The 19834-nt window shown below is 37.5% G+C and overlaps 1 protein-coding gene across 1 annotated transcript in view; it reads left to right on the top strand.

Annotated features, from left to right (window-relative positions):
• Nucleotides 1–18575, top strand: part of TRDMT1 (tRNA aspartic acid methyltransferase 1) — a 28812-nt gene extending 10237 nt beyond the window's left edge. Inside the window, exons 4-11 of the mRNA XM_084221036.1 lie at nt 1153–1224; nt 4621–4686; nt 6180–6249; nt 7521–7604; nt 8097–8467; nt 12394–12451; nt 13480–13609; nt 17938–18575. Coding sequence (XP_084077162.1) covers nt 1153–1224; nt 4621–4686; nt 6180–6249; nt 7521–7604; nt 8097–8467; nt 12394–12451; nt 13480–13609; nt 17938–18038 — 952 coding nt within the window. The 3' untranslated portion in view covers nt 18039–18575. The remainder of the gene's footprint in view (nt 1–1152; nt 1225–4620; nt 4687–6179; nt 6250–7520; nt 7605–8096; nt 8468–12393; nt 12452–13479; nt 13610–17937) is intronic.
• Nucleotides 18576–19834: the final 1259 nt, after the last annotated feature.

Here is a 19834-nt window from a genome sequence, read left to right as displayed (position 1 = left end):
GGAGTCCTGCCTTTCCTTTTAGATATCAATCTAATATTTTCCTGGGGCAACTCCAGAAGGAGGATTGGAATTTCTGCTTTCTGCCTGAGACTGAAGAGTGTAATCTGGTTTTATTTGTACTTTGAAAATTGCACATGCACACAGACAGTTTATTCTGAAGAATATTTCTATTTTAGCCAAGACCAGAAGAATAAGGGCTTTGAAATGATCTTGTGGATGATAAAGAAAAATATCTTTCTGATTAAGGACTGAGTTTACTGAGATGTTGTCAGATTAATTTGTCATTCATATCATTTGACAGCAGTGACCAGTGGGATAAGATTCTAGTAACTGCTCTCATGCAAAGTAGTAGCTTCATGAAAAAAGTCTGTTGATGAGGATAATAATGATTGTGTAAAAAAGTATATCTCACTAAATGTTCTAAGATTGAAAAGAAATCCCTGTAAAGTGGTGCTGATCTGTACAAATGAATTAGTGCAAACCCATGATGCATATAGTAAACATTTTTTCTTTATAATATGATGAAAAGAAAAATCTGTGTTTGACTAATTAATTTAGATACATGTTAAAGCTCTTCTACAAAGCTTTTATTCTTTTTTTATGAGCTAATGCAAGTATAACCTAGGGAAAGACAGGCCTGGAATCATTATCATTTTTGTAACCTACATAATCTTTCCAGTTTAGTGTTATAAAATTGATTCCGAAGTTATTCATGTGGGGCTCAATCCAGCTACATGGTGAACAGTGAGGCTTTAATTCATAGAAATAATTTAATATATTCAGTACAAAATAGCAGGGTATTCCCAGAAACCCAGTGGGGGTTTTTTGTTCATTCACAGCCAAGTATGTTCAAAGGCTTTGCTGGACAAGACCAGAATGCTAAAGCCTTTGCAGACTGAGGGGTGGATTTCATTACTGAATGCTTCAATTTTAACCTCGCTGTGAGCTGATGGATTCCAGGGGCAGACTTTCATTCCTTAGAGTATCTCTCAGGACACTGCCTCTGTGAGCAGGTCCTCCTGTCTGTACATGAGGCTTTTGCAGAATCCCCTTTTGAAACTCGAAGCAAAGTGTCAGCATTCTGTAGAAAAATGTAACTCAAATGTCAGTCTGCTCTGAGTAATGCACAGGTGTTTCTTTATTCTTTCTTAGAATTGGCCTGCAAGGTGATGTGTCTGATCCACGGACCAAGAGCTTTCTCTATATCCTTGATATTCTCCCAAGGTATAAATGAACCACCTCCATTGTAAAGCCCCTTTTGTAAACAGGCTTTGTTGTAACTAGGTCTTCTATATTTCAGCGAGACAAGATATCTGTAATGTTTTAGAGGGATGCTATTGGTGTTGTGTTGTAATTCTGTGTTTCTTTTCAAATGATCATATGTAACTTACAAATACTTGTATTTTACTAATTCTGTCATCACTTTATTGTTGTTGTATATGCTTTCATCATCTGGTTTCCTTTCATTGCATGTCTGTTTAAACTGTGCCTACACAATAAATGAAAAGAAAGAGTTCTTTTCAGTTCAACATCAAATTTGCATTGATTTTACATAGAAACAGGAATAGGTAATATAGTAGTTTGTCGATTGGTCTCATGGGAACATGAAAGGTTTCTAAAATATTGGGTTACAAAAGCTTAGATTCAACATACAGTCATCTTTTGAAGAGGTGCCATTTAAAAATTGCTTTAAATATACTATTGACTGTACAATGCAATGCATCTTGCAACCACTTCTTTCTTAAAGTCTCTGTTCTTTTTGGTGCTGCCTCTAGATATCTTGGGGCAGATTGTGTATTTTTGATTTGTAGTACAATCTTTTGTTTGGAGTAATAATACTAAAGAATTTGAATAGCACTGCATTGTCTGGACAGTGTTCTTGAATTCATCTGTCATTTTTTGCTTGGTCAGATCCCAGTTCCTAATAAAGCAGCCATAATTATTTGTAGTACTGGCAGTATTGCTTCACCTGGAGATCTGGAGACTAGGACAGCTGTTCCCTATATATTCCTCCATTAGTTTATCTTGCTGTCAGGATTGGAGAAGGACAGATGAATGTTTGGTGTCTCTTTTACTTTTTTTTTTAATGAATGCTTTCCACACAGAAGGAAGCCAGTACCAAAAAGCCTTTCTTTCAAACTGCTGTTAGCACTGGGAGAAAAGAGTCTTCATCCTTGTTCTGCAAGGTTATGCAGCCAACAACATTAAATGGAACTGTGTCTTTGCCTTTGTCATGAGCAGAGAGAGAGCAATGACACAGAAGGGCTGAGTGGCTTGGCAGGGCCATACATAAGAAATCTGTTGTCTGTGGCAGACAACACAGAACAAAACACAGATTCTGTAGCCCAGTAAGTTAGACAATTCCTAGGTAAGAAAGAATGGGTCTTACTGCTCCCCGGCTTCTGTCAGAGACACAAAATTAGGGAGGGAATGTGAATTGTTTAGAAGTTGCAAAGGATGTCTTTTGTGGAACAAGAAATGTAACACAGGTTTCCAACTGATCTGATCTGTTAAAATGAAAATGAAACCTGGCAGATAAGTTAAGTTAATAATTTGTCAGAATAATAGTATCTTCCATATCCTTAAAGGCATCCTGACCTGGGGATTCCTTTCCATTAAACTGAAACATGGTTAAGAGGCTGGCTGCTTTTGGACATTATCGTGCATTAATATGGAAATAGTGCTTCCCAGTTGCTGTGGACTTAGCTGGATAAACAGCAAAAGCTTTTCCTTCTCAAAACCAAAGCTTTAGACACTCCAGGACCTGTATTTTTATCACGACGATGCAAAGGACCTGGGCTTGGCTGTCTCACTTTTATCTCAACACCGCAGGAGACACTGCTAATGTCCCTTATCTCCCTGGGGAGGGTTCTTGAGGCAGCACCTACTCAAGCTAGTCACTAGAAGGTGATGGCTTCTGTAGAGTTTCTCAATTCCAGTGGATTTGTGTTTTACTAAGATAGCGCTTATGTGCTTTTTGAATATGATACATTTGTGAGACATTGAGTATGGAGTACTTCAGCCTCAAAAAAGGAAATTCTTAATATAGGAATTATCTTTTCACATTCTAAATTGCTATGGTATGCATGCAGTTTATGAAAAGTGTAAAATAATTTTTCATACCTTGGATGTACTTAGCTTTTTTTCAGTTTTTATAATGAAATATTGCTGAAATGAGACTCAGAGGTAGCCTGGGATGATAAATATTAGAGATAATGGAAAGAACAATTGCAAGATCTGGAAAGACGTGGGAAATCCTTGGAGCACCCAGCCAGCAAAGTCCAACCCAAATGGTCCAGATACTGTCTGCTTATTGTGCTCAAGCCATCACCTGGTGAAATCCAATGCTAAAGCATCTAAGTGCTGCTTTTACAGAAACGTTTTTAATGTTAATACCTATCAAGTACTTAACACTTCCTTTTTGTACAGTGATTACTTGCCTTGTGATCTGTCCATCCCCTATGAGTGCTTGAATTTCAGGCTGTGCTCTGGATTCATTGATGAAAAAGAAGTATCATAGTAGTCAATGATGAAGAGTGTGGGTAAACATAGCAGCAGATACATTCTCCATTCCCCTGCCAGGAATTTGGCTGATGCTGCTTTTCTCAGCTTAGTATTAGTTTTTCACTATTATTTTTAGTATTTTTAAGTTTGGCATAGTTTCTTGTATGTTTTCCAGTTTGTTGTGAGATGCATTGGTTCTTTTAATTCATTCTTTAATTGGTGTTAATTAAAAATGTGCTGAAACAAATTCTGCTGTGATTTGTTCCAATGGAAGTTCAAAGTCACTAACTTCAATAAGCATGAAGCTGCTGTCTGGGGGAATTAATATTTTACTTCTGTATATTGTTCTGAGATCCCAGTGTGTGACAGACATTGTGTGTCTACATTAGCCTTACTAGAGAATTAATCAGTGCTACAGAATGTTCCCAGAGACTTGAATCTGAATCATCTATGCTTCTAAATTGCTGGAAGAGTCCCTGGCACAGACTGGGCACGCTCATTTCTCCAGAGATTGAATATGCTGTTTTTGAAAAGTGTCTATTTCCAGACCTTTGCACTGATCCTGCTAAAGCTGAGACTCCTCCTTCACACCACCAAAATAAAAAACTCAAGTTTAGAAAAATGAGAATATCTGCAGTTTGAACTCTAAATATGTTGTGTTTCTTAAATCAGTTAAATGAATACTGTTTCTGATGCCTTATCATTAAGGTTTATGTGACATTTTGACATTGATTTCAGGTACAAACACTTGAAAACAACAGTTTTATGGCTAATTAGCAATTGGTTTTTCCCCTAACAATTATGTTTCCTATAATACACTGAATCTGTTTAATAATATTACTGTGCTTTAGGAAATGAAGAGTGATAAACATTTTCAAAAGTACATGCATGGAGTTCAAGAGGGTACAGCTGTTCATCCAAACATAGGTGGGGTTTGTGGTTTTTTTACCAGCAGTCTACATTTGAAATTCAGTTGGTTTTTTAAGGATGCTAAACTTTAACATCTAGCATGACATGGAAATACTTTGATCTTTCTGCTAGCTATACAGATCTGTGGATGAATATAATGTACTTTACGTCTTGTTACACTGATTTGCCTTTTTTTTTTCCTTGTAGGCTTCAGAAGCTTCCAAAATACTTACTTTTGGAAAATGTTAAAGGATTTGAATCTTCTTCTGCAAGGTAAACTCTAATTAATAAATGCAGATTTTAGTTTGCAAAAAGAATACATTCTTTAGAAGGAGAAGGGATTTATTCTTTAGAAGGGGTTTTTATTTCCTAGAATTGGGGTTAAAAAAATAGCTTGAGTTGGGACAGGAATTAAAATCTTGGGTTGTGAGAAGAACTTGCTAGATAACTGTCTCTTGAACTTGCTGCAGACTGTTTTGTCTCTAAGTGGATAAAATAAAACAGTATTTTATTTTTAATTTTATTTGATGAGTATTTGATTTGATTTTATTTGATGATGATGTTTGCTTCAGAAAAGGTCAGAATTAGTTTTCAAAGAAAACTAATAACAGGTGTTACACTCAGAGGTTTCAGGGGTTTATTTATGACAGGATCCCATGGTATCTTGTGTTATTGTCACAGAATAGTCTAGGGGCTTTCTTGAGCACCTTTGTTGATAGTAGATTATCCCTGGTTCAGGGCTGCCGTCAAATGGTCCAGAGATGCAGTAAGAGGGTCGTATTTGGTTGTGGTCTGAAATGTGGAAGAGGAAAGGTGTCACTGCAGTTACCTAATGACAGCAAGAACACTCTCTCTTGTGACCAAAGCAGGAGAGATAGAGTTGCCAACTTCCTTCTCAGTTCTCACTGGAATAGAGTGGGATCTTTCTGTGCACTCCTTAAGGCACCAACAGCCACCCTGCATATCATACTCTTAATCAGTATGGCAGGCAGCTGGGAGACATGCTCAGCTCTCTCACTGGTTCAGTGTTCATGGTCTTCTCTTGTAGCTCCTGGGATTTCCTAGGCTGTGCCTTGCTGACCAGGGCTTGGGACAGAAATTTTTTCTGTACTTCAGAAAGCACCCCAATTAGGACACTTGGTTTCTCTTATGACATCTGGGATGCAGTCTGACATACAATGCTGGGTACAGGGCACAGCTCCTGCCTATTGTGTAGTTCCAGCCTAGTGCAGTCTGCATGGAATACAGAAGAAAAGTATTTTTAAGATTATTTCCCTTACAGTCTCTTTCCATTGTTTATAAAGCACAGTCCCACCTCACTTTTGACAAAAATCAGTGATTTTTGTCATCCTTGATTTAACCTTTTTGTTAGGCTTAGCCGGTGCTGTGTATGTGAGCAGAAGGAAGTAGTGAGCTATTTGTAGTGGCTTTAATCTCCTGTTTTATGATTCCCAATAAAGAGAGTATCTTGCCCTCTAATTAGTTTCCCTGTTGACACACCACAATTACTTTCCTAGAAATGGGATATTTTTTGAAGAGGCATTTGCACTAGTGAAGTGCCTTTGAATGTATAAGAGTCTCTAACACTGAACTTCATATGTTGTCTCTCAAATTGAGTAATGGATGACATATCAATAATTTGCTGTCCAATTATTTCAATGAATGCTTTGGTAAATACGATGTTGAATTTACTCTGTGTTTATTTAGGATTAAAAAAGGGGCTAAAGACTATGTGAAGGGAGTAATTGCTTTTTGATTCCTTTCAGAAATGAACTTTTGCAAACACTAGCATCATGTGGATTTAAATATCAGGAATTTCTCTTGTCTCCAACCTGTGTGAGTACTAAAGTTCCTCTAATATTATTTAATAGTTCAAAGTCCAAGAACACTTGAAAATTCTCTTTTGTATTAGAAAAGAGAGTCATGCCCGAAGCTGAAGATACACTTGAATGAGAAAACCAACTGACATCTGATTTCTCACAGTGGCATAATTGTGTTGCTATTTGTGTTCAGATCCGAGTCCCATATTGCTTTGCTGCCATTTGATATTTTTAAGAAGGCATGAATTTCCACTGTAACCAGGAAGGTGGTTTTCCCTGCAGGAGCCTCATTGCTTCAGAAGTGCTTTGCCTCTGGATTTCCCAGCACAGAAAATGTGACTGTTTCTTGTGGGAGGAGGAGCTTTGTTTCCATGTTACCCTGGCAACTGAAAAAAGTTTGAGAGAGATTTCAGATTGTGCAAGACTAACTGGAATCAGCAAAGTACCATGAATATTTGAGAGAAGCTAACAGAATGTAGCTGGAAAACCAATTGTGGTAGATTTATTTAATTGTTAGGTGTCTTATATTCCTTGTTTAAAAAGGCAAAGAGAGACTGTTTTGCTTTTAACAGAAAACACTACCTGTCCCAAGAAATCGTGAGGCATGTAAATTTTTCTTCTTGCATCACATAAAATTTTGTTTACATTCATATTCATTTACAGAGAAAGTCAAAACTATGAGGCACAGAGAATAATTGCTCACTTGGATCTTTGGAAGTACGTAGGTATGGAAGTTACAAGTGTGTAGGTATTATCAACTAATACCTAGAGAATACCCTGGAAAAAAGGAGGCTTCAGAGTGACCTAATTGCAGCCTTCCAGTATCTGATGGGAGACTACAAGAAAGACAGAGAGGGATTGTTTACAAGAGTCTGCAGTGACAGGACAAGGGGGAATGGATTCAAACTTACGGAGTAGTATTAGATTATAATCAGGAGGAAGTTCTTTGTGATAAGGATGGTGATGCACTGAAGGTCGTGCAGAGAAGCTGTGGATGCCCCAAGTGCTCAAGGCCATGTTGGATGGGGCTCTGAGCAACCTGGCCTAGTGGAAGGTGTCCTTGCCCACAGCAGGGGATTTGGAACTAGATGACATTTGAGGTCCCTTCCAACACAAACCCTTTTATGAATCTCTGCTTCTGTGAATACTAATATCTCTGAAGTCATAACATTTATTAGTGTGTCATAGTTCTGTTACTGCTTGTAATGGCACATAACTTGTATGATGCTATAGAACACTTTTTCTCTACTGTCACATAGACTAAAGACTTCTGAATTTTGATTACAGCTTGGCATTCCCAATTCTAGACTGCGATATTTTCTAATTGCAAAGCTTCACCAAGAACCATTTTCCTTTCAAGCTCCTGGTCAAGTGAGTCTATACATATTACTTGAATTTGCTTAATTTCATGAAGATTGAGGGTTAAATTTTCAGTTAAGTGGTGTATGTTAAATGGAGAAGAATGAGTGATTCCAACAGAAAAGTTAAATTCTGTCTTCTTTTTTCAGCCTGGATATTGACCTTTGTAAGGATGGATGTGCATGTCTGTGGCTTAGATGGCTTTAAACAGTTGGGAGATGCGTTTTCTAGCCTGATAGTGGGCTAGAAAACTTGTCATACTGCTACATTTTTTACACACTTGGAAAGGTCTTTTTGCAAAGGCAATTATTTGTGACTGTTCTGACATCATTACCAATAGGTCAACTAATCTTGATGATACTGCTTTTGAAATCTTCATGAAAATAACATCTAAAAGCTATTGTGAGAATCTTGGAAGGAAATCTTACTCTCTGCATGGTTGGTGGTCAAGTTGTTTGTTAAAAACAGTTCTTTAATTTAATTTTTGTCATAATTTCCTATTAGATATTGACAAGATTCCCAGATCAGGATCCCGAAAATTTACTCAAGGAAAAAGTTGCTGACAAACTGGGTGAAACCAGTTCTTCTTTATCATCTGAGGAGAAGAATCTGAATCCAAACATTGGTCCAGATTGCAGCAGCAAGAACAGTTTACCAAAAGGGGCCTTTCTATTTAAGCTTGAAACAGTAGAAGAGATGGAAAGGAAACATAATCAGGATAACGATTCCTCTATTCAAATGCTACAAGACTTCTTGGAGGAGGAAAACGAAGAAATGAGTCAATATTTCTTACCACCAAAGTCCTTACTGCGCTATGCTCTCTTGTTAGACATTGTTAAACCCACCTGCCGGAGGTCCACGTGCTTCACAAAAGGGTAAGGTGCCAAGAAAAGGTCTTGCTGAGTCATGTCCTGAAATTTTAAGTGTCTTTTCTCACTTGTGTCCTGTAAAATCACAGAGAGGTGTTCCATCCAAAAATCCAAGGCCTTTGAAAGAAATCTCCTTATATAGTGTGCTTGCTGGTCCTGTGGAATGCCTGCATGAGAATCTGTCTGGCAGAACATCATGTGCCCACTCCAAAAAGGCATTCACGAAAGACAATTGCCATTTGTTGTTGACCTTCACAGAAGCTTAATTGCCCCTGCGGAAATATGGTTCCAGTAGATTGGTATAGTGCTGATTCATTAATGAATTTCTTTATATTGCTCAGTGAAATTAAAAAGTGTCATGCATGACAGATCCATTCCTCATTAAATCTGTCTCCAGTGTACATTTTATTGATTTCTTGGATTTTTCAGCTATGTAGATCAAAATAGCTGGGGATTATCATGAAACCAGTTAGGTTGCTGCATTGCAATCATATTTGATGGAGCAGAACATCGGTGCTTTTCTGTCTAGTAGTTTTCAGACTTGTACTTTGCAATTTTAAGTTTGACTTCTAGAAGTTGGTGAATGTTCTAAAGCTCCGTGGACAGCTGGCCAGGAGCTTTTCCGCTGAATGCATTTGTATTGAAATATTCCAGTTGGAGACTGCAAATTTTTGGGAATTTTTAATACTGACAAATTTTTCTAATTGGGTTGGTTTTTTGAATTTGCCAAGTGTTTCAATAAAATGGCTTGGATGATAAATTAAAGCTAATTGTAACTTTTTTTTAATTAGTAGAAGTTAGACTGCCAGATTCATAGAATTTGCAGGTGTTTTTGATTTTCAATGTTTAGACAACAAAGAAGAAGAAAAAGAATTTCAAAAGTTTGGGATTTGTGCAATGGGAAAGGCCTTCCCTCAGCTCTCATTGATATATATGTGCCTTTTCTGCCCTCACTCTTTTGAGTTGAGGGGGGGTCAGCAACTTGTGGAATATCTTTCTTAACTAGAATAGTCAAAAAGCCCATTAGCCAGAATGGTGTCTGATGTGTTTTCTGTATGCCTTAAGTGTCATCGAAAGTAATTGGCCACTTGTGGTTTCACTAGAATACGTCATAATAGTTTGTGGTCATGTCTATCAAAATCACATTGAAGGAGGCTCCTGAGTAGTTAAAATCAAATCTCTGTACATAGTGGTGGGAAATCTGACACCAGGGGAAGGTGACCTTTAGCCCTCTGCTCATATGGAGGTAGTTGTGGTGGTAGTTCTGTCTGTTTTACCATCTTAGTTCTGTTTTTCAAGAGCCTTTGGAAGGAAGGTTGCCAACATATTTCTCAATGTAATCATCTCATTTACAGTTCTGCATTAAGAGAAGGTTTATAATTACATCTCATTAAAGTCACTTTCTGAGGCCAAAAATAAGTCCCTGCTGTATCTGATCCAGAAATTCAGTTTTTATATTTCTCTGAAGTATGAGATCTAAGAAAAAGACCCCTGACTTGGGTGGAACAGCATTCCGGGTAGTACAGAGAATCTCTCTGCTGCTGTGCCTGTCTGTTGTCTTGTAAGTTGCACTGACCATCAGCTTTGAGAGTGGGAGAAAAATTTCCCCTATTTCTCTTTGGTTTTTCAGGTGTTTCTAGCAAGGTTCACATGATGGAAATAATCTGGGCATGCCTTCTCTAGTCCTTTCTAATTCAGGGACCTCAAACACAGATAGTTCATCAGTGATTTTTGCTATACTAGTATGTCTTTTGAAAAGCTTTCATGGAGTATACAGCAAAATGTAATGGCCTGTAATGCATGAGAGATCAAGCAGGTAATTCTGTGTGCCCTTCTGACACTGGCTTCCTGGGCACTTAGTGAATGATTGCTGAGTTCTGTGAGACTACCAACACCATGATTTCTCTTTGGAGTGTGTTTGTGGTGGCTGAAGTTTTGAAAGGAAATTGAGTATTTTAAAGTACAGAGGAAATGAAAATCATATCTAACTTCTCTAGATGTAGTCGTTCTGGACATTCTTTAAATTTTTGCTATGCTATTGACAAGAGAAATGATACCTTTCAAAACAGTGCAAATATCAATCACAGAAGAGCTTTTATGCTTTGTGGAAATTACTTTTCGTAGTCATAATATATGACACAATATACCCAGAAAAAATGCATGTATGAAATGAAAAGATTTTTGTTAAAAGCTTACAGAAATTAAAGAGGCAGGGAATCTTGAATCAGGTGAAAATTGAAGACTGTAATATCTTAAGCCAATGTCTTTCATTGTGACTTGTAATGAAACTTGTAATGAATCTTGTCAGAAAATCAATACATAATTTTTTTTTGCTGTGACAAAATTTAATTATGTTCCAGGTCTAAGGTAGGAATGTTAACTTTTCTGTAGTCAGCACCTTCAATAGTAATAAATAACAATCCAGCTAACATTACATTAGCTGTATGCCCACATTTGTATTAAAAAGCCAACATGCACACTCACCCACACATGGCCTTCTGTGCACACGAACATCAACTGGATCTTTTAGGGGGGGCAGGAGTTCTGTGCTTTAGTGCCAGTTATTTACAGGAATATTTATTTTTCTCAATAAAACACTTCAATACCACTCTGAATTTTACCCCATTTATTGATCTTGGCTCAGTTATATTATACTGAAATATTACCAGATGCTATATAAGAGGAAGAGGATGAGGATTCCTCAGTGCTGTGTGTGTTACATCGTTAAACTTTGTGTCAGGAATTTGCAGAATTAAAGATTAAACCAATTAAATATGATGTATTTAATCTGTAACAGTGTTTAGATGTTCTGATCCTGAGGAAGATTTGTAGCCACTTTGTTTTAAAATGAGTGCTACTCTGGCTCTTGTTGGCAGAACTAATTGTAGCTTTTTCAGCCCAGGATGGAATACTCAAGATTGAGCCATTCTGGGTCATTATGTCTGTGCTGAAGGGAGAGTATTCTTTTATTCACTGTGGAATCAGAGAGGCTTGAAACATAACTTGTGCCATGCTTTAGTAATGGGTCCCAAGTGGAACAAAAGGCTATTATAATTTTCTTTACAGTTATACAGATAAAACTAGAGATGAGTGTCTGTTAACAATTGATGCAGACCACATCCCTCTAATGCAGGGGATCTTCTGAAGTTCTTCTGCAGGGCAAAGCCATCTGTTGTCTTGTCTCACTCTTTCTGCTCAGAATGTTCAAACTGCCATAGTTAGACCAACAGAGCATGTTTCTGAAAGCCCATAATTATATTTAAATGTTAGCCTTGAAGAGACAGTAGAGTAAACATGTTGTTAAGCAATCAACCACAAAGCATGCAGAATTGCTATCAGTGGTTTCAGAATGCAAGTTTACTTACTGTTTACTTGGATTTAAATTTTTTTCTTTTTTCTTTCTTTTACTGCTCTGCATGGATGCCTGGCCATCACCCTTCCTTCAGTGGAAAATCCACAAGCAATCAGAAGTTAAACCTGACTGAACCACTTTGTTTCTAATGCTTTCACATGTGAGCTGGAGGCTCACACTAGTGGTCCTCCTTTTAATGAGGAGAGATAATTTCAACCTCTGGGACCATTTACCTATAACACATTTTGCCCTAGTGTAAAATTGGTTTAGGCAATGTAGGTGGTTTTTTTTTGTGGTCCTATGCTTGAATTCCTTGGCTTTGTGTAGTTCCCATGTATAAGACACTAGTGTTGATAAACCCTTGAGCACTGAGGGCACACTCATCCCCAGAGAGCACATTCAGAGGGTACTGCACTCCAGTTAGCAGAGTTTATAACAAGACTTCCTGCTTTATCTATCCAGGAGGCTCTTTGATCATCAAGGGAAAGAAACCTAAGTAACCTCCCTGAACTTTTGCAATTGTCAGTGCCATGAAATACGATGAAAATATTAATTCAAGGTTGTTATTGTTGTGTTTAAGGTATGGACACTATGTAGAAGGGACTGGCTCTGTTCTGCAGACAGCAGTGGATGTACAGGTAAGTGTGTAGTCTAACATATTAGAGTGACTTGTTTTAAAACTTGAGACTTGTTCCAAAGCTTGGGTTTTTTTCTGTCTTCTCCTTTGTTATTCTGAATATTACAAGATAAAAATCATTTAAATGTACATTTTATGGCAACTGAGTTTCCAGTTTGTGTTCCTAGACAGGAGTTTGTTTAGACCAAAATTATATCTGTGTCTCTCTGTGAGGAGAATATGAGTTGCTATGATTTTCATCTGTCATGTCATACAGAGGTTTCACAGAGGTATGTGAAAACCTTAAAAATTACTAATTCTGTGGAGAACCTACAGTACAGTGTTATGAATCAAGGGCTGTTTTTTATATGCATATAATTCAGTAAATATTGTCAGATGTTCAACATTTTTTAATTTCAAAATTATTATTTATTTGCGAAGAGTATTTTGAAAAGTTCTACTATTGATAGAATAGTAGAATAGGTTCATAACAAGTAGTATTTGGGCCTTGGGGAAGGTAATAAATGTACTGGTTAATCACCATTCAAAGATACTTTTCACAAAGCCTATGTTGTACACAAGCCCTTCCTCCTGCACTTCTGTGCTGTTCACTAATATTATAGGGCATTTCTAAGCATAAGAGGAATGCAGCTCTGGAATTCAGGATAATTTCAAAGTGAGAGTATTAAAACAGCTGCATCCACACAGCTTAATTGGTATGAATGGTCTGTTATTGAGTTATACTGAGTCACCGTCCTTTGTCATTAACAAATGTTTATTCTTTGATTGCTCCATTAAGTGTTGGTATAGCTTGAAACTGGAGGAAGAAATGATGAACATCCTTATGGCAACATTGATTTCTTTCTTGCAAGTCCATGTGTTGAGATGTTGGCTGCAAAACCAGAATGCAGATGACACTTTCAAGCAAAACATGCTATTGTCTTTGTCACTTTGATAATTAAGGAAATATTAATCTATTAAGATGTGACTGTAAATTTTACATATTTGGCTTGCATCAGTCACATTTATTGGTTTTGTTATTCTTTATAGCTTGAATCAGTGTTTAAACACATTGAAGAGTTACCAGAAGAAGAAAAGCTTGTGAAATTGTCTACATTAAAACTGAGGTACTTTACCCCAAGAGAAATAGCAAATCTTCATGGATTCCCTTTGGAATTTGGTATGTGCTGCAAAATACACACTTCTACATTAGTCTTCATAAATACTAATGTTTGGGATTTTTTTACTGGGACTAATCTAATCTTTTTATTTAACATTTTTTTCAGACCGCTCAGTTCTTATGATTGATTGATTCTTGTTGTTTGGCTAACTTTGAATTTCTCTAAATTTCCACTAGTTTTTTTCATGTCTTGGAAGATCTAGCTTCTGTGATGAGGTTTATCTTCATAAGCTAAGAAGAAGGTTTTGGCATGCAAAATGCTCTCTTAGTGATGTGCAATAAAAGAATACCTTTGTTTAAAGTTGAAACTATTGATTCAGCAGCCAGTGTTACAACTGTGGTAAATCAAACTAACCTGCTAGCTTGGGAAGTCTGTTAGTGGTTCTCAGTGTTGGAGCTGCTTGCTTTCTCCCTTCCACACATTTACAGCTGCTGACAGGGAATTTCAGATGGTAGAGATAGTTCTCTGTTGAGGAGTAACCAATCTATGAAGCCATCTCTATTTTCTAGAAAGGACAGCCCTTGGTAAGGTACATAATTTTGTAGGCGGCTGGTTTTTTGAAGGAGTCAAGGAACAAGACTCAGCAGTATCAGTACACTGGATACACATCAACAAGAATTAAACCTGAAGTAAATTCATCAGAATTCTCCTTGTAAAAAAGGGAAAGCATGAAAATGTAGCTGTTACTATCTGCTAAGAAACTGTCCTGCTGACCTCACATCAGATCAGTTTATTGTCACTCAGTAACAAAAGCATCCATGGAATCATGGAAGGGTTTGTGTTTGAAGAGACTTTATAAATCATCTATTTCCACAAGACCAGATTGCTCAAAGAATACGACAGCACTGACCTTGAGTAATTTGTTATAATTTGCTTTGACTTCTGCAGTGACTCTGAGAAATGTGATTTGTTTCTTTGTATTTCTTTCTTTCACAGTTTTAGTTTGTTTTTTTCATTTATTACTTGTTATATTCAAAATTGCTACATTTGGAGAACACTATCAAGGTTGCACAGTGAAACTAGAGTTGCCAGCAGTAAGCGTACATGTTTATGAGTATTTGCTAGTGTGTGCTGCCTTGTTGCATACCAACATGCAATGTTTTTTCGTAGCCTCTTCTCTTTAATGGATCTATTTGCCTTTTAGCACAGCTCTGTTTCATATTCATGTAGGCTAATGTCAAGATACTTGAACTTAACAGAGCTGGATTGGGCTTGTATAGGCTTATCATGCTGCTCAAGGTCTCTTTTGAGTACAAAATTGCCCATTTTCTCTTTTTTAAAATGCAGCTTGAGATTTTCCACTGTTAAATCAGTCTCTGCAACATTACTGACAGGTGCAATAGGGTTAATGTTGCTTGTATTTTACAAAGGGAGAACTGAGACAATGGAGAGATTTATGTTTGGAAGACTCCATTACTTTTGGGTGAGCAGTTCACGAAACCTGACTTTTATAATTTCACAGTGCTTGGAGTGATGCTGTGCTTTCTGTTCAGAGCTCATCTGCAGAGACACCTGTGAGGTTCAATATTTGTGAAACTAGAACTGAACTCTGAAGACAAGTCAGGCTTCTGAATTCGAGGATCATCCAGATCATCACCATGTACAATGTGTTCATTTCACAGACCTGTCTTTTGTCGTTTGGGATTCTGCCTCTCAGAGGAGAGTACCCTTTTGCCATAATTATGGCAGTTAGTATTATAACTGTTTTACGGTTCTTGCGGTTCCCTTCCCTCTCTGTACTGCTTTTCCAACTTTGATGACACATAAAGCAAGCCTCTCTCATTCAGTGGTTTCCTCTGGCATATACTCCTGAGTCATAGGCAGTCCCCTGCACTGAGTCACAAGTCTGACATTTCTTTGTGTTTAAAACTTCCCCACTTTTTGCTTAAAAAGTGTTACTTGATTCTAGGCTGATAGAAATCTTTAATGAGTTTAGGTACTGTAATCTCAGTTTCCTTTGAGAATTTTCAGGCTCTGGATTTTTTTTGAAAATGGGTATATTTATGCCTGCAGCAAAGGGTGTTGCCCTGACAGCATTTGTCCCATGCTAAACTTCAAGTAATTATTGTGAAATATGGTATTTTCAGAGCAAAATATGTTTTATGTTTTCTGCTACTGTGTGCTGTAGTGACAGCAACATTTAGGCTGAAATTTTCAAAACCAGGAAGCTTGGAATTGTACCCACTGTAAATATGTTATTGGTCCAAGAACCTGAAGAAACTGAGGAAACTATAAGCTGAAAACTATGTGAACGACTGTCACATAGCTTTGTAACAGATGCTGTTACTAGTGCAGCTACAGTATCATCAGAAGAAATATGATTGTCTAAATGGTTCTGCATTTTAAGAAGCTGAAGCTGAAGGCCTTTTCTAGTATGTGAGGTCCAGAGTTAAAGTCATTGTTCATTCTAAACATGACCAGATTTATTTGTGCTTTTAACATCAAAATGTATAAATATTACTTGCACTATAGTCCAATGAAATACTGCAGTCATTTGTCGTAGTCACTCTGGTGGGTCCCACAGCAATATCATTAAAAGTGAGCAGAGCATTCTTGCACCTGTGACCTGCTTTCATGAGAGTGATGTCAGGACGTGTTTTCCATTTTTCTTATTAGCAATGCATGCAAGCTTTTAGGAAACAAAAGCCAGCATGGTGGGGAAGTACGTGCTGTTAAGACCTCAATGTCCTCAGGTACTGTGTGTGACATAAATGCTACAGTGAGAGCTGTGCAGCAAGTGCCAGCATACTGGAATTTGTTGAATCTGACCTTCTGATGTAGGCCACTCTGGAGCCAAGAAGATAGAAAATGCAAGACAGTGTTAACAGTCAGAGGGAGGAGGCTTGGGATAAAGGAATCCAACGAGTTCTGGAAATTAATTTTTGGTTCTCTGTTGCCAAAAGGTAGAAGGAGAAATTCTGACATTTTCAAGATTCAGATAGGCTTCTGGGGCTGTAAGTGCGTGTGTGTGTGCATAAATAAATATTTATTTTCATGTACGCTTTTAAAATGCCTTTATTCTCTACCTTATCCATTGATGGAATGTGAAAACTCCATCTCAGGAAGTGTGTGTGGGAGTGTAAGTGATTGTTCCAAAGACAGAAGAATGGTTGCCCAAATGTGAGTGCCAGGAAGCTGGGCAGAGTGCATGGAGCTGGCAGATGATGTGTTTACCAAAGCAGTCCACATTCAAGGCATTAGTAACTGGCAGAGAAGGATGGAACAGCTCCTCCCAGACACCACCTCCTCCTCAGAGCCTCCTTTGGCTCAATAACTGTCCAACCACATTCTATCCTGAGCTCTCCCTGGAACAGATTTTTTTCTGAAGAGCATACATATCACTACTTGCACTCACAGTGTGCTTGTGCATCTGAGCTAATTGGGGTGGTGATGACCTCCGAGTCAAAGTTAGGTGTTTCTTCTTAGGGAATGATGAAATAATTGAATGTGGCCCGGTTTCAGCAGTTTACTATATGACCCTAACAGTTAAGTCACTACTGCTGTTCATCTTTTACTCACGTTGAAGCATATTATTGTACCTCACAGTTGGAGTAAGGTAAGAGTGCAAACAAGGACAGAGCAGACCAACTGGCTGCTCAAAACTACTTCACTCTCAGGAGCTTGGTAGTCAGTACACAGCACAGCCCTTTCACAATACCTGGGCTGACCATGAAGTCAGGAAGGGCATTTCTGATGCTGTCTGTATTTCTGAGTGCCTTTAATGGGGTCAGCATTGAATTACATGGAAAATTGTTTAACTGCTTGGTCACTCACTGAATAAGCCTTGCTCATCGTTTAATCTGTATGGGTGGTATATTGCACTGAGAGACTTGGGATTTGCCTGAGCTGTTAGATGGGATCATGTGGGAAGAACAATATAAAGCCTATTGAGAAGTGCAGTTTAGTCCATCTGCAGAATTGTCACATTTTCTTTCTGCTGTGGTTGTGTTCTTCTGTGGACGTTATCTAGAGTATCAGTTGTGCAGGGATTTAGTGCTGCTGCCCCTCCCTGAGACTGCTGGATGTTTTGAGCCCTCTGAAGGGAAGGTAGATCAACAGTAGTTACACAACAGAGGAATGTTTTGAAGCTTCTTGTGAAACCTCAGAGATGGCAGTATTGATAATAGAAGAACTGATACAAATCCAGTGAATTGGTTGTGAATTGGTTTTGTAACCTTGTGAATTTTTTGGGGGGCGCTGGAGGGAGGGTGAATCCTGCTGCAATTTGTGATAACTGCACTAAGAAATGTTCACTGAAAAAAAAATTAGATTGAAAAGTAGGAACAAACTCAGACTAGTGATGTTGCACTATATGTTTTTGTTTTAGGTTTTCCTGAAAAGGTAACAGTAAAGCAATGCTATCGTCTTCTGGGAAACAGCCTCAACGTACATGTGGTGGCAAAATTGATCTCCATTCTACTTGAATAATTTAGAACCTGAAACTGATGCATATGGACTGGTGACAGAAAATACTTCCATCTTTTAGGAGAAAGCTGATGGAACATGGACAAATACCAGAGCTTACCCAAATACTTGCCCAGACATTTTGCTGAACAGTTTTGATATATTTTTAATAACTTACATTCATGATGGATTTAAACTGTATAGGTGTTTTTTATAATGGCAGTTTACAGGACTTACTTGCTTTATTTAAATGTTCTTTTTAGTTTGCAGAGTGAAAAATAGCAGCACATGCAAATACTTCAATGAGAAAGGAAGATTATTTTATTTTACCTTATTTTGTTTTATTTTTTATCCTAAAACCATTTTCTCAGTACTGTGGGAAACTGTGTCAAAGCTCTTTCAATTAGGTGCAGAGATCAAGTTCTGTGTGTAAAATGTCTTCATCTTTAAATGTAAGTAATCCATTCTGAAAAGATTTGCTATATATATGATCTGAAATTTTGATGTGATTTTTTTAGCTCATGAAACTAATAAATTCAGTATTTTATTTACAATTTTCAAGATGTAGTGTTGTTCTTTATGGTTGTCTCATCTTCTTTAAATACTTGTAGGATTCTGGAACCCAACTGTATTTGTCTGGAATGATTTCTTTAGTTGCAGCTGAATGAAAATATTTCAAGATTATCAAGGCCTGACAATAACTTCCCTGTTTCTCTTCTCATATTATTCAGGATAAGATCACTGCTCCTTACCAAAGACCTACATGTAAAAGACATTAAAAAAAAACAAACAATCAAAGCTCCATGTTTAGGTTCCTGTGACAAGAACTGGAGAAAAACTATATGGGCTTCTTCTGAAAATTTCTTCACAAATCTTGGTGGCAGTACTGGGGTTAGGAATGTATGTTGAGGTGAAGCCACTGCATGTGGCCATCCTGAGTGCCCCTGCTGCACAGTGCCTCGTAGAGCTGGACTCAGTGGGTTTGTAATCAAGTCTTGTGAGTTCAGTACTTCTGAAATTATAGAGAAAATGATGGAAAACTGAAAGCCTTCTAAAGAAGCATGTGCTTTTTTGGGTTGACTTAATTCAGCCTGTTTCTCTAGGAGCATATTGACCACTTGGGCTGTTCCAGCTATAAAAGAGAAATGGAAATGGTTTCTCCTCAAAGTGCTCTGGACAAAGCCCTAGAGAAGGTGAGGTTGGCCTCTGTCCTCACCTGGTCACTCGTAGTATTGAAATGGCAAAAAAGTACTGCTGTGCTGGCTACTAAACTGCAAAGAGTAGGTGTGGTTTTGACAGTAAACCATGGTTACCTGTGCCCACAATGGTTATTGTGTGGGTTTATCAGCCAGATCAATAACTAGTAGCTGTATGGTCTTGTTTTTGGGAGAAGTGTGGTAGTATGAAGGTCTATTTCTGTCTAATATGCTCCAAACATTGGTATGAAAACAAAGGATATCAATTTGATATATAAATTGGAATTTCCTTCTGCTAATTCATGTAAATAGTCTGTTCATTCTGTTTAACTGTAGTAATACTTGAAAACATATTATTAACAATTAATCTTCAATTCCTTTATGTGTAGAACATAAATTAATGTTTTATATGCCACTTGTAAGTTAGCAGTGTTGAAGTGTAAGTTGAAATGCACTTAGCTTCACCTAAAACTGCTACAGTAATACAGAGCCTGTTACATATGGATAGTGAATTTTAATTCAATGTGATTGTGAAGACTGAATCTGTTTGCTAATTTAAGCTATTTCTGAAGGAAAAAAATGGAAATAATTCAGAGTTGTAAATACATATTTGTGTATTTTACC

The sequence above is a fragment of the Fringilla coelebs genome (genome assembly GCF_963513975.1).
Source record: "Fringilla coelebs genome assembly, chromosome: 1".
NCBI lineage: Eukaryota > Metazoa > Chordata > Aves > Passeriformes > Fringillidae > Fringilla > Fringilla coelebs.
The sequence above is the reverse complement of the archived record's forward strand: the minus strand, read 5'-3'. Positions and strand labels throughout refer to the sequence as shown.